A 23021-nucleotide genomic window follows, 5' to 3' on the forward strand; every position below is an offset into this window, starting at 1 on the left:
CCCCAACATATAGCATACTGAATTTGGTGAGCCCCCAACTCCAAGTTGTTGGAATTACTGTTTGCCACTGTGAGCCTTTAAGGGTTCAATCCTGTAGTAATGTGTTTTTCTTTGAAGACCAAAGAAATTGCATAGACTGAAAACAATCTAAATACATACATCATAAGTAAATGTTTATGACTATAATAAATTGATATTTACACTTGCTGTAATCTTCAGATGGTTGGGTTTTGCACTTAGGTGCAAAAACAACTGACAATCACAAACAAAACTTTTTCTGCAAACAAAAGCTGTGCTTGTTGGTCTCTATACATAAAACCAAGACACATTTCCACCTTTGCTTTAACTATATGTGTTTATTTAAAGCTTTTAAAATTAATATTTCTATAATAACAATTTATCAAATGTCTCAAAGGGGTTGCGCGTGGTGATGAACCTACAGAGAATTATCACCTGAGTCTGTAGCTCCCCTCGGCTTTCCGGAGCTTTATAGTGAGTTTCAGCAGAGTTTTTTTGTCTGGCCCTTACAGTTTTGGTACACTCTTGACCGCAGCAGGCAGCTGTTTACAATGAAAAAGCTCTAAAAACCAACTGTACACTACCTGCTCAGCACCAAACAGCAGACACAGTTAGAGACAAAATGGTGAACATAGTGGACTGAATCTCAAAGTGCCATGTGGTTCGAGGACAGTTGTGAATAAGATTCTCTCTTGCTCTTCCTCACTTACAGAACCACTAAGAAACTGACACTTCCCCCCTTCCGCCACAGGTGAAATCGAATCCAATTACGGCAATAAGTACCTGCTTAAGTAACCTGTTCCTCAAGCTCTTGGGAATCATACATCATGGCGGACTAAAGGGTTAAGACCTACCACACTAATCCCCCACCCTTTGAAACCAAAGCTCTCATCACTGACTCAGACAGATGAAATGAGAATATATTGCCTTTAAAAGATGATCAATATGAATCAATTCCAATAGACTGACTGATGAAGGAGTGCTTTAGAAAGGAAAAATTATCTGAAGAATGGTCTGTGAAGAGCTTTCACACACAGTGGGTCATTTACAAACATGCAAGTCATGGGTTTACTGTATTTAGCACGTTAGTTTGTAAGCGAGCTAATGGCAACATTAGCATTAAAACACATTGACAACTGGTATGAAAGACAGCTAAAAGGAACCCCCTTTATCACACCATTGTAGAGTTAAAGAGGACAAAAAGATTCATATGAAGCCTTATGGGCAGCTGTTGACTCCTTAGGAGTGAATATTGGGCCTCCATTTGGACCAGCTATCGTGGTTGTTTCATGATAATGAGTGGGGTTTTTTTCTTTGACAAAAGTATCACAATATATACCTAAAAAAATGAATATCAAAAGCTTTGATGAGTAATTAAGTAAAACCATGTTTCCTTACAATTAAAATTGTTTAAAATATGAGACTTAATAGACTTCCATTTACAATTAGCCATTTATATGCATCTCTGTTAGCCAAAACCCAAATCTGATCCCATCCATCCTGGTTTTCCTGGGCTACATGCAAATCTAGTCCAGAGGGTGGTAACGGACCTGAAGCTGTTTGGTAAAAATGCCAAAAGAAGAACAAATTTCATAGTTTAGCAGTTTAGCAAGGTAGCTAACAACTATCCATAAAGTAACACAAACAGTGCATGACTCGCATGGATGGAGTATGAGTGAGAAAAAATGTTTTGCTCATTTTCATGAGGGATCGGGGATCAAATGAACCACTAAATACACTACAACTGTATGGCCGCATGTTTTGAAATCCCTGCAGCTGCTTTTTCCTCCCGTCATTTTATATGTGACAGAGAACTATGGATAATTTCCATGTGATTTCAGTGTCACTTCAGCTGCCATTATCACAGGGGACAGACCCTTGGTTACATTTGCACTTAGCATTCTACGATATCGGATAGCTATCCAGTTTGCTCAAGATGCATGAAGTAGTTGTGTATAAATGGCATAAGTGAAGCTGCGTCATATATGTATTAACAGTGACAATGGCTATGACTGGTCAGTATAAATCTATGGCATTGTGATAACTGCTAATGTTTAATTGAAGCCACTTAATTGGTCAGTTTGTCTTGAATTTTGGCCTGCAGTAAAGCAACACAGATGCTCCGTCCATCCACAGAGTATTTGGCTTGACCAGTGAAATAAGTGACTGCAATTTTAATTATACAAGCACTTCTTGGAGGCATAGCTGCACTGGAAGCAGAAAAAGTCTATTTGTTTGACTTAAGTCTCAATGGGTAGAACCATACATCTTCTGAATACACATTAACAAACTAGCAAACTTGGATAGCACAAAAACACCTCTTGCAGAAATATTAACAGTTGTTGTCTTGACTAAAACCCTATCAGGCTGATCAGTGCCAGCAGTAAATCAGCCTTTTGTCGGATCATTTTTTTGCTGCTACTGCTTCCAGAGCTGATGGGAGATGCCTCTGTATCACAGCAGATGTCTGCCTGCACAGCATGTAATAGCAGCCTAGCACCTCACTGCCATCCCGGAGTTATAACTCAGAGAAGTTAAATCTTTCCCAGCAGTTACACTATCAAGCAGTCTGGCTGCATCGACTTAATTTGCAAACAAAACACAAATGTTCTTTGGGTAAGCAAAAGTACACACAATATTTCAAGCCTTACTGCTGTTTCAACGATTCTGAGTGCAGATTTTGTTTGGATAGCAGAGAATGGGTCTTTAATTCGTTAATTTCTTGCGCTGTCAGTCATTTCCTGAAAGAATAATGTGTGTTGACATGCTTCTAAGACAGACTTGAAGGCAAACTAGGCTTGTCTGCTGCTTAACAACGTCAGAGGCCTAGCATGTCATTGTGAAGGGTTGTGAAAGTGATCAGTGTGTCAAGCAGTGAGGATAATTAGGATCAACAGGGGTGAATTGGAAGAGATTTATACTAAAAAGTTAACACACAATAGACCCAAAACACAAACATACTACTACTACACAAACTACTGTTCTCTGATTTGCAGCAAACATTTTGCAAAGATCTTGATACAATGCCACTAAGCCTGTACAACAATGGAAACCTGAGTAAGTAAAGCATCTAACTGAAAGGACACACAGATCAGGGACATTGTGTGTATTGCAGTTCAAAACTGTTTTGAAAGCTGTTTAAATAAGAATTTGGAATGTGCAATAACATGTTTTTGCAATTTTTTTTTTGCTTGTTTGGGGTGACGCTGGACTTGGTAAGCCTCTACATGTCACCATTTGTCGTTAGCTGACTGGGGGAAAAACTCAGACTTTTTTGCGACATTAACACAAACCCATTATATCTATTTCAACCCTCACACCTGCCAACACATACAGTACAGTAAGCCACACACACAAATGCTGCTGCACCACCAGACGCCGTCCTCCTTCGGCCTGGTCGCTTACCTTTGCGATTTGGACACACCAGTTGAGCAGCAGCTGTGATCCGATGTTGTCCTTGTGCTCGTGCACGTAGTCGAGCAGGCAGCCGTGAGGCATGAGCTGGGTGACCAGCTGGATGGTGGGGCTCAGGCAAACGCCCAGCAGACGCACCAGGTGGGGGTGCTCCATGCTGGCCATGATCAGAGCCTCCTGGGTGAGAGGGGGGAGAACGACAAAGAGGGACTAAGAAGACTGTTGCATTTCATGGCTGGGAATACAGAAGTACCCTAATTAGTTCCAAACAAAACAGTTTTTTCAACACTGTAATCTTTAGCTTTTGTCCACCCTTAACTGAACTTCAAGCTTGGTGATCGGATGTTCTTGCCAAAATGCACCTCGGGAGTTGTAGTTAACTTCATCCTCTATGTATTTATGTACACAAGAACAAGAACCAGATATTTTCTAACACATCTTTTATACTGATGATTCAACCTGCAGGATTTCATGCCGATCCAAGCCGTAGAAGTGCTCCAACTGTGGGTCACGTAACATTGTCTATGGGGAAAATGTATTTGATTTTTACTTCTGGAACCAGAGGCACCCAAAATAGCTCCTTCTACTTTGCAACTCTATGGTCATTAAATACTAACCCCCAGTAAAAATGACTAAAGTCAAGAGAGAAATATCCAACTTCCTTGTCTAAATCTAAAGTTAGAAAATGTTTTCCTCAAGACTCGATGTGACTCAATAGCTGATTTTACTGTGGTTAATGTGTGTCTTGGCATTTTCAGAAATGATTAATGCAAAGGAACATTAATGCTTAAAGAATCAGTTTGGGGTTATGTTTGCTTAGTTGTCAGGTTTTTTAAGCTATTACCCTCTGTGACAATTGCCATCTGCACAGTCCATCTTTACCAGATTTGTGTTTATAGAGGCTTGAAGAGGTGAAAGTATCCAGCATTTCATAATAAAAAAAACTTGATTATTGTGTGTAACAGAAGTATTTGGTGACTCCTGAATTTTGTCTTTGGACCCCTTGAGGGTCCTGACCTCCAAGTTAGAAGCCATTGGTGTAAATACTGTGTAAATATATGTATCAACTTATGTTCTAAAGTAGAATTCAATGTGTCTGTCCATGCATTTGTTATCCACAGATAATACAGCACTGTATTTGAAAGACTTCCTACCGGAGGTGGAGTTAGATGCATAAATTAAGACTTGTGGGATGATGACTATATCTGCATGCACAGCATCTGTCCGCAGAGTATTCTCACTGTACGAGAAAATCCTTCTTCAAAGCTGCACAAACGCAGCCTTTTTGATCTATATTTTAACATGTATAAAACACGACCTGTAAATGTTGTACCAACACAATTAAAACACGACAATGTGAGCGTTGCATATGTTAGAATACCTGGTGCTGACTAATACACAATCACTATGTGTTTGATTTCTTGCTTGATATGGCATGTAAATGCATTTTCTGTCTTCCCTCTCATCTCTTTCTACAGCAGATGGACATAGAGGTTGGAACAGTTGGGACTCAACGTTGGGTAATTGTTATTGCGGAGCTGCAAGCAGAAGGATGTGTGGTGGTGATGAAGTGTTATGATGGCAAGGGCTGATACTCGTGCCCGGCGTGTATATGCATTATGGCTGAGCAGAAGCTGCACTCAGAGTCATTGCTTAAAAACACTCACTTCAGTCCTTCTCCTCATCTCCTATTGCCTCTCTCTCTCTCTCTCTCTCTCTCTCTCATTCACACACTCTCACATGCGGACAGACTCTCTTGGCAGCTCTCTAAAACACTCACACTCACATACTCAAGGACACACACACACTCTCTCTCTCTCTGTCTCTGCATACAGCAAATGGTCGAGGAGGTGTATATCCAGGCTTGGCCCCGGGGCAGCTGATAGATAGATGAGGTGCCTTTTTAAATTTAGATGCTAAAGAATGAGCTTAGAGGGAGAGTGGTGGTGGTGTGGGTGTGAGTAGATTAATTCTAAACAGGAGGGGGGCCATAGGCCATAGAGAGGCTTTTGGCACCATCAGTGCCCTGATTTAAACAGAGCCTCCCAGCCCGAAGTAGTGCCACTACATCTCCACTTCACAAAACCACCTGCTTCCCCCCCTAACTGCCCGACATTATACAACTCCAGCCACCTCTACACCGGGCAAGGTACAACATACCTTAGGATCAAGAGAGGAAGAAAAAGGGAGGGAGGAAGGGGAAGAGCGAAGGAGGACATCTGTGTGTGTGTAACAGAAAGAAGGAGAGTACTTTTATTCTCACTCTGTGATCCCAAAAGACCCGGGAGTCGTAAACTATGTTGGGCTAAACTCTTGCTCTCTACTCTCATTGCAAACTTGATCGTGCATGCACCAGCGTGTGTGTGTGTGTGTTTTGATTTCTCTCTCATCTCCCTGAGCGCTGCCCTCCATTACTGCCGGCTGACCCTCCTTTCCCAACTCGCTCACTTGCTCACTTTCCCACACACGCACACACACACACACTTGCACACACACTGGGTGATAGACTGGCAGAGTCATGCGAAACTGGTGCATGTTCCAGTACGTGTGTGTCCAAGTGGAAGCGTGTGTCGATGCAACAAAAGACACTGAATTAGAGTAAAATTAGGCCTTTGCATTTCACATATCAACTCGCTCACTCATATTAATATATTTGCCAGCACAAGCAACTCACCCTGCAGCTCTCACATGCGAGGCCACCACCACCTGGGGAGCCTTTTGTTGTAAGGTGTGCGCTGGTTATGTGTGTGTGTGTTTATATGTGTGGATTTTCGGAGTGTGTTTGGAGCTGGCACTCCAGTGGCTAGTTTCCCAGTGGCGAAGCGTGAGCCTGCCTTTAGATTGCTGTTTAACAAGCCGGCAGACAGAGCATATTGGCTCTGGATGGACAGAGACCCCCGCTGGGAGAAACATGGAAAGAGGAAGAGAGGGAAAGGAGGAGAGCGGTGGAGGGAAGATGCAGGGATAAAAGAGGAGAGGAAAAAATGGGCAGAAAGGGAAATAGAAGGTGAAAGTACAGCCATGTTGTATAAGTTTTCCCTCTTAATGAGGAATATGGAAAGAGGAAAAATTAAAATCAGCACTGTGGTCGGTAGATGACTAACTGTGGATAACATGATTTCAGCCAGAATCACCACATTTTTCATTAACATTCATTCAGTGTTGCCATGGCAATGCCCTGTGCTTAGTATGTCCTTTTTTGATCACTATTTGCCAGTAGTTATTCTGTCACTCACACTGGATAGTTGCAGTGGTTAACTAATGCTTAAGCGTAAAGAAAATTGATGTATTATGAGAATTGAATACCAGACTCCAAGATGGAGACCAATGTTAGCCATCCAGCAAATGAGCCAAAACATGTTTCGCTCTTCTTGGTTTGCTTTGGCCCACATTTGTGTTGTGCAGCCTTAATGTACATGTGCATTAGATGCCTCCCTTTATCATATCCAGATCTCTTAATACTGATAATAAAGTTAAGTTGAAACTAACATATTTCAACTGAGACTAAAACTATTTAATATGAAGGCTTTATTGTGAAAAACCACAGGAAGTATAGGAAATTCTAGCGAGGTTAGGAAACAAAAAGGTGTCTCAATGAGAATGATAAAAGTAGATTAAGACTTGTCTAATATGTCTCCAAGTTTAATCAGGAAGTCATTTTGAAGCATTTCAAGGACTGAATGGACTTTGTTCCACCACTGACAAATAGGTCTGCAACTAACAATTATTTTTATTCTTGATTAATCTGACAATTATTTTTTCAGTCGATTGATTGTCTATAAAATGTCAGAAAATACTGAAAAATACCCATCACGAATTCCTAAAGCCCAAGGTAACATTTTCAAGTCCTTGTTTCGTCAGACCAATATTCTAAAACCCAAAGATATATGTTTCTGACGAGATGGAACAAGAGAATTCTGGGCATTTTCGCTTGAAAAATGACCTGAACTATTGATTGAACAAATAGCTGATTAATTTTCAGTCGATCAGCTACTGTAATCAACTAATCATTTTAGCTCTACTCTCAAAGCAGGAGAGGGAGTACAAAAACAAGAGAAAATGTTGTATAATCTTAAGAACAATAAATTGGTTTGTGTGCAAAAAGAAGAAAAGATGGAGCCATGCACAGGTGAAGTGGTTAATTAGATGAACAGGTGAAGAAGATTTAAATAGGTAGGGCAAACGTCCGATATTGAAGATGAACTACTATCCTTTTGCAAAACCTGGTGTAAAAATTTGTAGTAGAAAGAGGACGAGGGGAAAAGAGAGATAGAGGAGAAATAGAGGAGAGATAGAGGAGGTGAAATAAGATAAGGTGGGAAGAATTGGAGACTCCCCAGCTCACTCCCTTCCTCTTCTTCTCCCCTCTATCACTCCTGGATTCCAATAAAGCCATATCTCATAAACAAGTGCTGTTTTTTAATAGACTCTCGTTCAATACATGCCTGGCTGTACAGCCTATTGGAGTTCACTTTATTACTGGCTCTGACTGAGATGGTACTCATAAGAATTTACCGCCGAATGCACAAAGCGACAGGCTTGGCCATTTCTTTGACAAGGCTAAGACTTTACAACTCGGACACACAAACATGAATATACGCAGGCGAAAACAGACACAAATTGTTGCAATATAAATACTCACATCCATGAACTCCACGTTGGCTTTAGGACCGGTGGCCTCGTTGAGGATTTTAATAGCCACAGGGATCTTCACTGTCTCACCTTCTGGGACCCAGATGCCCTAAAATATACAAGCAATCACCATAAATGCACTGCTCTAAGTCTCAATAAAACACCTACAGCCAGGGCCCTGATGATTATGATGCCTGTGTTTAACAGAGTCTAAATGTACTGCTAATATTCCTCTGCAGGTCTGATTCAACTAAATCAGTGTCTGCACATGCATGAACCGCATTATTGTGGTCAAATCTGTGCTCTCATGATCTGTTTTACACTGTAAAATACGGTTCCTTATTCTTAAAGCCCAGCCTGCTGTCAAATGAGTCGAGTCATAAGGCTTATTACGAATGAGCTGTATGAACTGTACGGTGCCTAAATGGAACCTAAATTGATGTAGGACCATGTATACAGATTAATAATAGTACAATATGGCTATAAAATCAAATAGGCTGATCAATACTGTAATTGAGAGGAATTTAGAGCCGGTGATAGAAAATGCAGTATTTATTCAATGAGTTTGCTGAGTTTCGGGGTAGTATGAATAATTTTGCCAAGGGCAATGAAGTTGGCAAGCAAGCAGCAGTTTCTGTTCCAGGTCCTTGAGCCGCCCTAGGCTGATGTCTGTCAGGAAACACTGTTACAAAGGGAAATGTTTATGCTTATTGTTTAGGTTGTCAAGCAGGGTTCTTCTACTAGTGAGAGGGCAGTGTCTGTCAAAAGAAACTTTGTGCGTGATCGTCTTCCTTGCCATTTAGCTGACTCACTGATGTTTGATTCATAATGTGAAGGCCCCACATTTGTATGAGCACTAGTGGGTGTGTATTATGTACACACACACACACACACACACACACACACACACACACACACACACACAGCAGGCACTTGTAAATGCAGATACACACACTGACCTTGTAGACTGTTCCAAAAGCCCCTGAACCCAAAATCTTGACCCTCTTCAGCTCCGTCTCCTTCAGGATCCGCAGCTGAGCCTGGTTAGGGGCCGTTCCACTGGGGGTCAGGGGCTCCACCAGCTGATAAAACATACAACACATATTTAGGCTGTTGATCCCACTCATTTTGTGCCAAAAACATAAAAAGCTACTGCTTTTATTGTGAAACTACTGACAATCTGAAGCGTGCCTCTCTTTTGCTTCAAGACAAAATATTTTTAACTTCTTTCTCTTGGCACTGTGAATGCTAAAAAACATTTCTTAATAGTGTGCAACAGTGTAAGACCATTCCATTTAAAATGATAAGTAAAAAGTCTTGAAAAGGGAGGTGCAAGGTGAACACCAAGGTTTATTTGCAGCAAATAAATAAACAGCCAAAAACAGCGACTGCCCTGTCCTGATAGTCATGATTTTGCAATACACACATACACACACGCATCAGGGGTGTGAACATGAAGTTCTGTCGGAACTGGCAGTTACCAATGTGGGCCACAGCGTGCCCACCACTAAACAAATCACAGTCTGGTGTCAGCTGCTATCACAGCCGACAAAGAGTAGCAACTCACCAGCTGTGCACATACAAAACAATTCCAATTCAAGGTTATGACAAGCCTCCTCTGCGCTGCCTGGCTGCCAGTAACAGCTGACACTGAATAGCATCCCAGCAGCTGGCCGGCCACCCGCCTCACCACTAGCCGCTCAACAAAGCCTCGGCTACTAAATATAAAGAGCAGGAGCTGGCACCTGTAACTGAGCTGTGAAAAGATCTGAGCCACACACACACACACACACACACACAAATTCAACCAAACAGCATGTAGCGCACATCTCAGAACACTAAACACATGCAGATACATGCATGTACAGTACATAGATTTCCAAATACTGACAACACATGCAAATTCATGCTCATGTCAACATCAAACACACTGAGATGGAAACACACACACACACACAAAGTCAATACCTCTGATCAATACATGTCTTAATGAGCCTATCAGCGTATTGGGTCCCTCATTCACTGCGGTTTATCAGCAGCATAATCACCCAGCTCAACCACAGCCATCAAACAATATAATGAGACCATATATCAGTCGGTCAGCCATAAGAACTTACTTAATGTGATATAAAACCATCCGCACAATAGGACCAGCAATTGCACCGCCACGCCGGTTCGCAGAATGGATGACATTGCCCGCAGCTCGGCAATGACATGTCGTTTAATGGCTGTTGTTATGGCTGGGCCTGAAGGCGCGGTGTAAGCATGCTGAGATGTCACTGCAGGAAGTGAGTTAGCAGACGGAGGAGCGGGAGGAGGATGAGGGATAAATACTATGGGAAGTGAATGAGATGACAGAAGGAAAGAGGCAGCAGTGAGAGGATGACAGTGATTGTGTAATAGTGAGGCGCCATTGACAACCTCCATCTCAGCCATTAGTCATTTAGTCCATTGTGTCCTAAAATCTTATTTTCTTGAAACAATTACAAGACAGGGTGTAAAAAAAATGTTTTTTTCATTTCATTTCATTTGGGCAAACATTATCTGTTGTAGAGGACCATGTGTTACGATCAAAAGCTCCAGAACAGCTACTAAATGGACCTTGAGGTTTCTGATGGTCAAAAATGAACCTTATCTCTACCAAAAAACTTGTTTCAAGAAATTTCTTACATCAGTTGTTACTTTTTTGATAAATTTATAGCAATCTGAGTTTTGCTATGCTAATTCAAGATTTCATTCTAGAAAATTCCTGAAGCATGGGGAACTGCACTTTCCTTTTTCCCATTGAGCCAAGCAGGGTTTAAACATACTTAACCATTCAGTAAGTTACACAAGTGGGAATGATAGCGCCGACAGACCACTTTCTAAAAAGCATTCTTAAAGCCCCTGAAAAGTATTTCTTTATAACATTAAAGATTAAGAAGCGTTTAACATTCAAAAACTCAGCTAATCTGCTTCATCAGGACTGTGTGGGTGTGGTTTGGTCAGATTCGATTGAAAGTGACCAAAGAACTCACATACTGGCATCACATATAATGTCAAATGTTGCTGGATTCTGACTGGTGTACAATACATGAGACTACCTTTTTCCAAATGAGCCCAGCCCATGTCAAACCAGCGAAAAAGCTAAATTTAAACACAGAAATCTCTCATGTGAAATAACCAAAACTGTTCTGGAAATATCTGAAAATAGGTTTTCAGGTATATTTTAAGTACTGGTATCAATAATGGTTAATTAACAGTGTATTAATGCTTTGTATATGAGTAATAAGCTAGCCATTTAGCTGTTGAGCTAACAAAAACACATTTACATTAAAATGCCAGCAATGACAAATATGCACTGTCCGCTGTAAATGAACAGCTAAATAACAAACAATAACTTCCGGGTTGCCAGGTTCTGAAGACTGCATACTTGTCTGCATAATGAAACAAGTTTTTACTTGTGTTAGGCCTTCAAATTAAGTACTAAATTTTATATAACCACTGACTGCTGACTTTCTTTACTTTTAGGTACTAGGTACTTTTTCAAGAAGGACAAGCTTTGGTCACATCCATCATATCAGCCTGGTATTTGTGAAACGAGCATTATTTGCATCACTTTGTTTGTGCACACACTGCATGAATAACAAGAAAACAAGTGACGCTGTAGGTGAAAAGAAATGGAGCCATTAAGAAAGAGTGAGCAGAGACGAGACACAGGGAGGTGGTGACGGAGCAGTAGTAAGAGCAGATGGTGACAGGCTGTAGCTGTTATTGTTTCATTAGGACGAGGCTGGACTGGACTGATGAGGGCAAGAGAGGAGAGGTCTATTAAATAGGATGCACACCCATGGCCTACAAAACTCGAGCTCGCGCTCTCACACACACACACACACACACACACACACACACACACACACACACACTCATCATACCACTTTATTTACCAACTAATAATGCACCATGCCTTTGCCAAATGAGCTTCACCGGTGGCGCGGTGGAGAGGATCCGGATGCTTCATTGGACAAATAAGCAGTATGTTCAAGCCTCAAGCTAGAATACATTCACAGAATTATTTTGTATTGAATAAGTAAACAACGTCCCCAAACATAAGCTTGCACTGCGAACCCTCGGGTATATGCTTTAATATTCACATTACTCATATAAAGTGCTGCATTTGTGGTGTTGTGTAATTGAAATCAGGTGAAACAACATTGCCAAGCCACAAACTGTTGCCTAAAGCAATCACATTGTATGTAACCATGGCTGGTATCTATGCATGTTCACTTTTCAATTAAACTTTAGTTGGCTTTAATATCTTGACTATCATTCCTGTTTATTCTTCAAATACAGAACTTATAAAAGTACCAAAAAGGTAATTCAACTATTAGACTGAGCAAAGCGGCGGAAGGCATGCAAGGTCACAACACAGACCATGTGCTCCCTCACATTGTTTGATACAACATTAAGCACATCTGGATGGCATAGGAAAATACTCTACGCGCTATACTTTGGAAAGCACAATGACACAGAGTTATTGAGAGCACATTAAGGCAATTTGTGCATGATCGCAGCAGAGCGTGCTTATCAGTATGCAAAGACAGTCATTCTTGGTATTAGTGAGTCCATCCCAGCAGCAATGAACTCACTTCTCCTCCACTCTCTGCATTTAAAGAGCAATCTTTTACTGTACTACTTAGTTACTGAACTTGAATTCCTGTGGAAATCTCTCTCTGTATGACCTTGAATGTGGGTTTAAATGTTTGAAATTGGAAGTAACAGACATGCCCTTTAACTTAGGTACAGTAAATGTTTTTCTTTTCTTGTGGAAGCTAAAGAATAGTCATGGGGCCCATGCCTAAACAGAAGTTCGATAAGGTAAAAGACATGTATTTAGACAAGAAAAGCTGTGTGCATGCAAAACTATAAGTAGGTCAAAATTGAACCAAGAAGTTGGTATGTAAACCGTAATAATTTCTACCAAAGTTTGAACCGGTCTGATTGTCTTCTCCGGTTTCTTGCCCCATCTGACTTCTTTTTGACGATCATAAACAATAGAAACAATACAAGATCCAAGTTGTTAAAGTAAACGTATATATCCTTTAATGTTCCTGTAAAATTAGATACCATGATGTATTTGGGGTCAACAGGACAGTTTCAACTATATGCATCACCTCCTTGCCTTGTGTGACAGTATTTAGGAATGAGAGACCAAATATGAAATTAAATAAAATACAATTTGAACAAATTGATAAACCTATTAAAATAATAGCCAAGTTGTAATAAACCGGAATGAGGATAGTTTGAATTTGTAACCTCATGACACTGTTTAAAACTGTGAGGCCATATATGAAATAAAATAAAATTTAAACCAACTATACAGTTGATTCCCTTAAGTTCCATAATAACTGCATATGTTTTGTATCTGCTTTTTTCATCTTGGCTGAATCTGTGTATCAAACAGAAAAGTTATTATTTTCACACCTCTATATTCAACATGACATATTTGGTTTCTTTTAAATAATGGGGATCTTGACTTCAATTTAACATAAGGTTCAGTATATTTGAACAAGCTTGGCCGCACTACATGCATCTGTAATGACATCCTCTTCCTCCGTTCAGACAGCCTGCCCTGGGGATAACAATGGGAGCTGTCCAGCTCCCCCAAAGCTGAAACCCTCTTGTAAGAGAGCGGAGGGGAGAGTGTAAGCAGCATGGGAGCTGTCCACAGCCTGTGGTGCTAAAACACTCAAATGGCCCATGTCTGTACAAAGCAGCTGGAAGAGGACTTTGGGGGGGAAGGAACAAAGGGTGATTCCAAGTGCATTAGTCCTGCTTCGTTGGACTGGGGTCAAAGTTCAAGGCCTGGGGTCACGCTGAAACAGTGAGGGGACTCTGCTGTTTGTGCTGTCTCTCTGCGAAAAGCAATTTGTTTTCAGGGGCTTCTTCAAGAGGCACCACAGTGTGAGACTGACTTTTTTTTATATCTTAGTCTCTATGTTTCTTTCAAGGTGCGAGAGAGAAAAAACAGAAGACAGAAAAGACAGAATTAAAAAGATAGAAGAATAAAGTGTCTGTTCGCAAGGGAGACAGAGAGATAAATAGAGATCAAAATGGAGAACAAAAAAGAAAAGAAGGTGAAGATGCAAGGAGTGTAAAACAAAAAGACAGAATAGTAAAACAAAGACAACAATAAAGAAGTGTGTTTTGCAAGTCAACACAGTGCAACAGCCTTCACACATGTCCTTGATATGGAAATGTCGGCTGAGTGCTCGGATCACGTTTGACAGTGCGCACTGGAGGCATCTTTTTCCTGTCTGACAAGAGGTGAGCTCTCTGTTTAAAAAGCTATTGCAGATAGGGAGAAAGAGGGGGAGTCCCTGAGCCTTCGTCGTCCCCAAATCCCTCATCCTGACAAGATTGATCTCCATTCACAGACACAGACTCAGCTCTATTATTCGTTTGAATAGAGAATCCACATTTGCACGCCGTCCAAAGCCTATCGTGTGCTTTCATCAGCCAAAAAGAGCCTCTGGAAAGTGTGATACAGACTGCAAGGAGTGCAGGTTTTTTGGTATGCTGGGTAGGTGAGAGTGGAGAACAGCATTCAGGTGGAAAGTGAACAGGGGAATGAGGAGTATCTGTGTGTATGCACAAAGTATGCATGCATCTAGTGTGAATGCAGGTATTCATATCTTCAAGGGCAGAATTTAAACTCCAGAGTGATGTGAGGAAACTGATGCAAATGCATGCTGGCAACAAAATCAAGCACGTTGTGCTTACTTGAGGCGTATGACCACAGATTACAAAATAGTTCAGTTTTTTGTATAGCTGGACATTCACAAATTGGACAGTTACAGTGGCATTTTGGATTGAAACCCTTCATTTTGTTACCTAATTTTGCTCATTTTAAAAGTACCAATAACACACTGTGAAAATACTCAACTATAAGTAAAAGTCCTGAATTCAAAACCTTAATTAGTAAAAATATGTAAGTATTATCAGCAAGAAAGATGGTCCCTGCCAGTGATTTACTATTATATATGATGTTTTTGGATTAATATTACTGTTGCATTAATGTGTATTCTCATTCTACAAGATCATCATCTGTTTGTAGTGTCGCTGTCCTGTGAGAACAATGTATCTCTATAACGTCAGTTTTATGATGATGCATTTTCCAGCTAATCCAGGGTTGTTTTTTAATACCTTATTTATCTTAAGAAGTGGGAGAATTTTCTCAACATATGAAGAAACACTTCATCTTTCAGTTTATCAGAAAAATTCACATTCAAAATCGCCAAATATTGGAGATACATGGTTTTCAATGGACAGGAAGGGTAAGAAAAATAGTTATCTGAAAAGTAAGGACATACTCATAATACTCATAACTGTAAGATAATGACATTTCCAACTGTTGATCCACAGCTTTGTTCTTCACCATTTAGCTAATGCTCTTACACAGAATGACCTACAAAGACTGAGCAGGTTTAGTGTCATGCTCAGGACACTACAACAGTGTTGCTAATGTGCGTGCACATGGCCTGTTGTGTGGATGGACCCCATGACCTACTCTTAATGAGTAGTCTGTCTAACCTGTAGTCCAACCTGCAACTGTTAAAGATTTTATTACGTCTAATTACTTTTACACCCAATTAGGTCTCCTTGGAGGATGGGAAAATGGACTTGGCTGGCTATATTTCACGTTTTCCTGGTGGAGTATTGAGTCGAGCTTTGCAGGAGCAAAAATCAGTCACAGGACAGCTTTATAAAGGGAGATGCAAAAGGGGTCAAGAAGATCCCCCCTCCAGCCTGATCCTCCCCAGCCCCTCCTTGGCTGTGACAGTACATTAGCGAATCTGCTCGGACTGAAGACTTCCCTCCCGGTCAAGAGGCTGTCGGAACAGGGCCCGGTTGATTAAGATGGATGTGTGTGGCCGGGATGAGGCAGAAACTGCCCATGGCCTCCCTTCTCCAATTCCCGTCTCTAGCCTGACAGCTGTCTGTAACACTGCTGCCTCTACCTGTAAATTATACTAATGCAGACTGACAAGCAGCCTGCCCCACTCCTATAGGCAAGGCCACTCAGTGGACCTGCAGTGATGACATAACTGCTGGGCCACACACAGGAGTGTGTCATGTTGCAGCACAAAGGTGATCAACCAGAGCATGAATGCACACATGCGCACATAAACCCTGCACTCACCTACACCTCAATCTTTGACTTCCTCTGTTGAATATAAAGTCTGCTTCGCTGTCTAGTGCTTCCCAGAAATGAACCCTCTTCAAGGCTAGATGAAGATCGATGGGTGATGGCAGCCATGCATAATTTTAAAACCCTCTGTGCACTGCGTGGTTTGAATAAGTACCATAGCCAAGGTTTAATGTTTCAAGGTTTGCTTATGAGTCTAGTTTGGTTGGCATCCATCTGGAAAAGTGCACTTACTTTGAGGTAAAGGATTTCTAACAAACTCAAAGAAAGTGGAAAGTCCGGCACCAACAACTAAGAAAATAAGATTAAGGAAAAGTCCTTAAGAGCAGAAAACCATATAAAAAGTCCCATCCATGAGTCTGGATGAGCTTGTTTGTTTAGTTTAATTAAGCAAACTCCACATCAAAACTTTGCCTTGTTCATTTCTTGTCACATTAATAGTAAGGTAGCTTTTTCCCCAATTTCTTCTCTGGGATCAATAAAATTCATTATACTGCCGTAATTTGTTGATGCTAATACAGAACAAAGCTAATACTAATATATTCTGTAGTTAGAAATCCAACAATTAATTCTCCTTTCTACAATTCTGTATCCTGTAAAGGCAAGGCTCAAGGCAAAAGTGAAAGAAAAACACTACAGTATTTTCAGCTGCCTTCATGTTGTTGTTATGACCTCGGCCCTCTCACCTCTGTCTCCAAGAAGCGCCGCAAGGCCCTCTTCTTTTTGATGCTTTTGCGTCGAACATAAACGGCCACACTGAGCGCCAGAATGACGATGATAAATAGGCCGCCGATAATGCCAGCTGCTATTAGTGGTGTCCTGTAGAGACAAAGGAGGAAAAGAAACATTAATATTGCTGAAACATTAAGAAACTAAAAGGCACTTTGAAAGAAAGTGCAAACCTCAGCCAATGCTGATGAATTCTCCAACCTGCTGTTATACCAAATAACAGTCTTAACACTTGAGATTTACCCCCGTACTTTTAGAATCTGGAATCTTCAGCTTGATTGGCTGCAGCTAAGAAATGTGATGCAGGAAATCTTTGTTTAAAATGACCACAAAACTCTAATCAAGGGGCAGCAACAATGCTCTTAATAGAGGCATTTTCAGCAGGGAGAAATAGAGGCAAAGCTTGTTTTCATTCAAGTGTCTTGTATGTTGCACACTTGAACAGCCTATAATAGCCTTTCTGTTGCTCTAACAACATGCATGTCATCTTTGATCTCTTTGACTGATGCTTGACTCTTTCTAATAGATCAGTCCCATTCTTCCACCAAAAACAATTATCCAAGAAGCCTTAACATGACTGTTGGGAGAGTTTATACTTCCCACAAATTTTATTCACCTCCTCACCACCTTTCTGCGCTCTTCATTTTGCACCCCTCCCTATTATTCTCCTCTGATTTTGTGGCTTCAGTTTACAATCAAAAACCAAAGTCAGACATACAGGTACACAGCTGGGTTTTTGTTTTGTTTTTTTGTCTGTTTTTTCTTTTTTTTTGGGGGGGGGGTCCCATTTCCACCAACCCATACAACGCTATATGGTTCACATAAGGCATATAATGAAGCTTGATTTAGAAATTAAGCAGTATTGCAATTGACTTTGAAATTTTTGCTTTGATGTAATTTTTATGTGGTCTCCAGCCTAATTTATTATCTATTATCACTCCAAATAAATGAGAAATTAAAAGTGCCTATCTGTCGCAAATTGCTTCTGAATCTTCTGGGGGAAAATCTGTGTAAGGCAAGCCTAAAGGTTGGAAGTTAAAAGCTCTTTCTCTTTACTAATGATAGCACTAATGCATTTGCCATTTACTTACCTCCTGCACTTGGGTCTACTGTTAATGCTAACACTCAATTCTGTCCTTCAATTACTCTCTCTTTCCTGATCCTTCCCCTCTTTCCCACCCATCTCTATTCCATTTTCACCTTCGACAGTGCCAGAATCTTCTCTGTCCACTTATGTTTTTTTTTAAACACAACAGAATCACAAACACTCCCAGTTCAAAACACTATTAGTTGTAGAGGCCATTAGCAGCTAATGGTAAACTCATGTACCATGGAGCTATGGTAGAGCAAGGTGCCGCAGCGTTTGCCATATGAACCTAAAGAAGGGGGAGCTGTGGGTTTCAACATAATGAGATATACAGCCATGTGGTGAATAGTAATGCAGCAGTTTGGATTGATTAGGTCGAGAGGGGGAAGAGAGACAAGGAGAAACAACAACAATGGAGGAAAAAGAGAAAAACAAAAAGAAAACGAAAGCGAGAAACTGGTGGTGAGACAAAAAACAGAGAGTGAGACAGCAGTAGGTGAGAGACAAGGGAAAGGACTTCTTTAATTAGGAGGAAAGGGTTTACAGCAGAACAAGCAACATGGGGTCACCAGATGAGACAGGGGAATAATGCCATTGTAAGAGCAAAAGAACAACTCTGGGACAAGAGACTCAGCAGAAGTCTACCAGAGGGAGTATAAAAAGGTCTAATTTCTGTTTCCTCTGTTTCAAGACCCCCTTTTTATGGGTTTGCTGGTTTGGTTACATTCTAATGAGTTTGTTACTCTTTTGAATGTGCTCTAATTGTAAAGCTCACTTGTTTTTATGGGTATTTTAATACAGTTGTTGCTGTGTCTTAAGGCTATTTAGGTTGTGTGGCTGTTCACAAACTCTTCCATACTTTTTGTTAATTCTACTTGGTTGTAGCTGTTGTTTTTCTGCTTGTTTATATCATTCTAATTGTAGTATCAGTAGCTTTGTTACTAGTAGCAGTAGAGGTAGTATGGTAATATAGTAACCTGAGCTGCTTTTTAGTTCTTTGGGGCAAGTCCAAGTCATGTCATAACATGTAGTGTAGTGATGCGAGGATGGCATACTGTTGAGGTGTGCTAAAATGTATAATAACAATTAGTGCCTGGAGTCCCCACTGGTTACCTGACAACCTCACTGTGGTGACAAGACTCCAGAAAGTTCCAGTACCTAAATTCCCATAAAACCACAACTTTTTTTAACATTTTGGTTTGTGTATGGATTACACACAAAAATAGATAACATGTTAATTAGTGAGCTTTAGAGGTGCTGGTAGGTGGATGTGTTTTAACTTACAGATTCAGGCTAGCTGTTTCCTCCTGTTTACAGTCTTTATTCTAAGCTAAGTTAAGCTCATTGTCTCCTGACTCCAGTTTCATACAGACAGATATGAGAGTGGTATCTATTGCTGTGTCACTAGTACAGATTCAACTCCACTACAACCACTACTCTCACTTCCACTAACAATAATTATGAGTACATTAATAATAATTAATGAATAATATTTTTTGATTGATGTGATTGACATAGGTTCCACTGACATACATTAAATTCAGTGGCACAAGTAGACCACAAGACCTATAAAGTTTAGACCGGAACAAAATTCCTAAGTCATCCATCAATTATAAAACACAAAACTGCCTGCATGTTTGTTAATGAGTATCATGAGAAACTTTAATGAGTAGTGGCAGGATCTGATGGTGGTCTCCCAGTCCCACATTACAAATGTATCCGGAGATCCCTTACCTGTCCATCATCCCAACACAATCTTGGAGTCTTGGCCCGACACACCTGCAGGGCAGACAAACCAGAGAGATCATCCATTAAATCAGGGACAGGTTATGAGTAAACCTCATGTTGTCTTTCTTCCATGTCAGTCAGCTGTCACTGGGCAGGGACCTGTGGAAAATTGAATCCAGAGCACAGCAGACCACTTGTCAATATGACAGGAAGAAGCGTTTGGGTGGGCAAGCATTGTTCTTGTTTGTTTCACGTGATATTGAAATGGAGTTTTGGACTGAGAAAACATTTCTGCATCATCTGGTTCTCAGGGCATTTTCTAAACAAAGTGGTGTTAACCCTTTGGAGAAATTAAAGGAAAACCGTCAAATCTCAAAGAAAACTAAGGCACCCTTTCAATATCTATTAAAAATCTAGAAACAAGGCAGAGTAAGGCTATTTGTTTCTCCATTGAGTATTTGTCTGTTACTTCAGTTACTTCAAAGCTGAAACACAGAAATAAGGTTGAGAAATATTGTGCTTGATGTTGAGGACTATGTGCAGTGTCAGGTCAGTGCAGGTGGCGTGTAGATGATTATATTCTGGGATGACAGGGTTTACTGTTGAGCCTTCTAGGGGTGTTATCGGCCTAATACACCCCCATCACAGCTGCTTTACTTTAACATCCAAGCTAGACCTTACACAGGCCTTTTCCATAAATACAGCAGCAGGAGAAATTCTTCTATTAGATTGTACATACTATAGCATTGCAAGTGCTAGATTTTTTTATACTATAATCCTTGTTTTTCTCCTACTCATTTCTGCTGCACCAAAGTGGCCAATAAAATCAGTTATTGCAGGTTTAACGGGTAATGTGGTGCACATATTTTTCTGTAAATGTTAATTTCATGATAAATACAGTAAATAAAGGCTATGGTAATCCATTATCTAATTTTTTATTTTGAAAAAGAAGAAAATCTATTTCTGTTTGACTGACTCTGCATCTTTAACAGAATCACATTTACCCTTTTTTTTCTTACTATCTCAACAATCAAAGCCACTGGAACAGAGTGCTGATAGCACACTAGTCAGTGAGAAGTGGAGTTTTTAGCATTAGGTAAGCACGAAGTGATTAGAGCAGACTCTTAGTTGCTCATTAATTCTTGCTCCTTGAGTGGAGGACTTTGAACAGCAGGACAGACACAGGAGAACAGTTTTTGAATGCTTCTGTGTGTGTGTGTGTGTGTGTGTGTGTGTGTGTGTGTGTGTGTGTGTGTGCGTGCGTGTGCGCGTGCGTGCACAAGACACAACAAATTACATAGCAAATTAGGAGAGCAGGCTAACTTTGAATTAAATCGGTGATAACTGTGGCTCCTCCAAAGTCACTTTGTTGTCAATTAAATGGTGCACCAAATAGCTAATTAAAGAGCAATCAGTGTCTGTATCCAGTGTTGTGTGTGCGTGGATGTGTGTTTGAGTGTGTGTGCCACAGAGTTTCCTTCCTGGCTCCCTAGAGAACAAAGGAGTGGTCAGACAATAAACATCACGAGCCAGGTACATATTCTTCTCTTATTTAGACAGTGTTGCCTTTTGATAATAGTTGTATTTTTCCATCAGTATTTATACATTTTTTGTCAGTAAGATAGAAAAGGGGTTTTCAAAGTCTGACACTGACAGACAACTATCACTGGATTACTTTGATACTGAAAAAAAATGTGGTTATTCTTAGGCTAGTTAAGAAGTTCTAAGTAGCGTTTTATTATATGATTTCTAAGCAGATTTATGGACATTTATTCGTGATGGGCATCATATGATGATGTCAGTGGAAAGTATAAGTCACACTGAATCTAAAAATAGATTTGACTGAGTTATGACTCCGAAAAGAAGGAGTGCAACGCAAATTGCAGGAATTGGGTTAAAGGTCCATTGTGTACGATTTAGGGGCATCAATTGCACATTGCAACCATTTGAATACCGCTCGCCTCACTCTCCCTTTCCAATCGTGTAGGAAAAGGTACGGTGGCTGCAAGACTTGCGAACGGTCCTATCAACAGCCAGTGTTTGATTTGTCCATTCTGGGCTACTGTAGAAACATGGCGGTGCAACATGGTGACCTCCGTGGAAGTGGACCTGCTCCCTCTGTACATAAAAAAGGCTTATTTTAAGGTAATGAAAACACAACAGTTCTTATTTTCAGGTGATTATACGCTAATGACAGCATACTTTTTTAACATATTATATTTAATTTCTGCCAACCATTCTTCCTAAGTGTTACACACTGGACCTTTAAAGTACCTTAATTGCCTCCATGAGCTGTGTCACAGCCACTGCTTCTGCTGATCGTATTGATAAGGAGGCCAAATGAGCGGGCCAAACTACAATAACTAACTTTCTGTTGATTTTAGAACACCGGCTTGCACTGGTCACCTTCACCTCATGCAGTATCTTTGCCTCACATCTCTCCCTCCGCGCCTCACCTTCACCTCTCCTTAAAAACTTTTGAGGTAGAGTAATGAGGCTTCTGGTTTAATCGTCTGCCCTGTTGAAGTGTCTTTTAGCGAGACAGTAACTCTTTACCAGCTGTAAAGGTGCTGTGCTGTTCCTGACACTGACCTTTGACCTCTGTCTCACAGCCTCAAATACCCAGCCTCAGCTTTTGTCTTGATGTTAATCCCCAGCACCCTGTGGCTGGAGGGCAGGATAAGATGACAAGGTGTGATGGAGGTGTTGTCATGCCAACTACAGATTAGTGTTCACAGAGTCAGGAACATGCATGTGTGTATCTGTGAAAGCTGTCATGGGATGAATTATAACCTCACATCTATCCTCTCCTCTGCTTTGTACCTTTGCTCCCTTCCCTTCTAACCCTCTTTCTTTTACAGCAATTGTATTTCCCTTCTTTACCCCTCCTACTTTTTTAAAAACTCCTTCACTCTGCCTCTTTAAAGCTGCGCTGATATTAACAACACTTAGAGGGTAGCTGCAGTGAAATAAAATGACCTCCTGCTATGTGAGGGACAGTGTATTAAGTCCCTTTTCACCTCAGAGCTGTTGCTAGGATTCAACTCTAACTTTGTTTGCTGAGACCACAGACAAGCTCCACCTCACCCCTCACCCACCCATCCCCCCAGTGTTGAGCTGCTTCCCTGATGGCATGCTCCCAGTTTTAGTGAAAAAGTAAAAGGCCAAGGCTTAAGTTCAAAGTCACAGCCACACTGCGTTCTAAAGGCTTGAGAGGATGAAGAC

At 40.8% G+C, this 23021-nt stretch overlaps 1 protein-coding gene across 4 annotated transcripts in view; it reads right to left on the bottom strand.

The window, feature by feature from the left end:
* The window catches only part of LOC122871787 (receptor tyrosine-protein kinase erbB-4-like), a 253808-nt gene that overhangs the window by 35008 nt on the left and 195779 nt on the right, over positions 1-23021 (bottom strand). For 3 of the 4 annotated variants that reach the window (XM_044187168.1, XM_044187167.1, XM_044187165.1), the window contains exons 16-20: positions 19803-19847; positions 16939-17071; positions 9024-9146; positions 8075-8173; positions 3424-3609 (exon numbers count right to left, since the gene is read on the bottom strand). In XM_044187168.1, coding sequence (XP_044043103.1) covers positions 3424-3609; positions 8075-8173; positions 9024-9146; positions 16939-17071; positions 19803-19847 — 586 coding nt within the window. The remainder of the gene's footprint in view (positions 1-3423; positions 3610-8074; positions 8174-9023; positions 9147-16938; positions 17072-19802; positions 19848-23021) is intronic. The other variant, XM_044187166.1, reaches the window with a different exon arrangement.

This window comes from Siniperca chuatsi, linkage group LG24, assembly GCF_020085105.1.
Source record: "Siniperca chuatsi isolate FFG_IHB_CAS linkage group LG24, ASM2008510v1, whole genome shotgun sequence".
NCBI classification, from domain to species: domain Eukaryota; kingdom Metazoa; phylum Chordata; class Actinopteri; order Centrarchiformes; family Sinipercidae; genus Siniperca; species Siniperca chuatsi.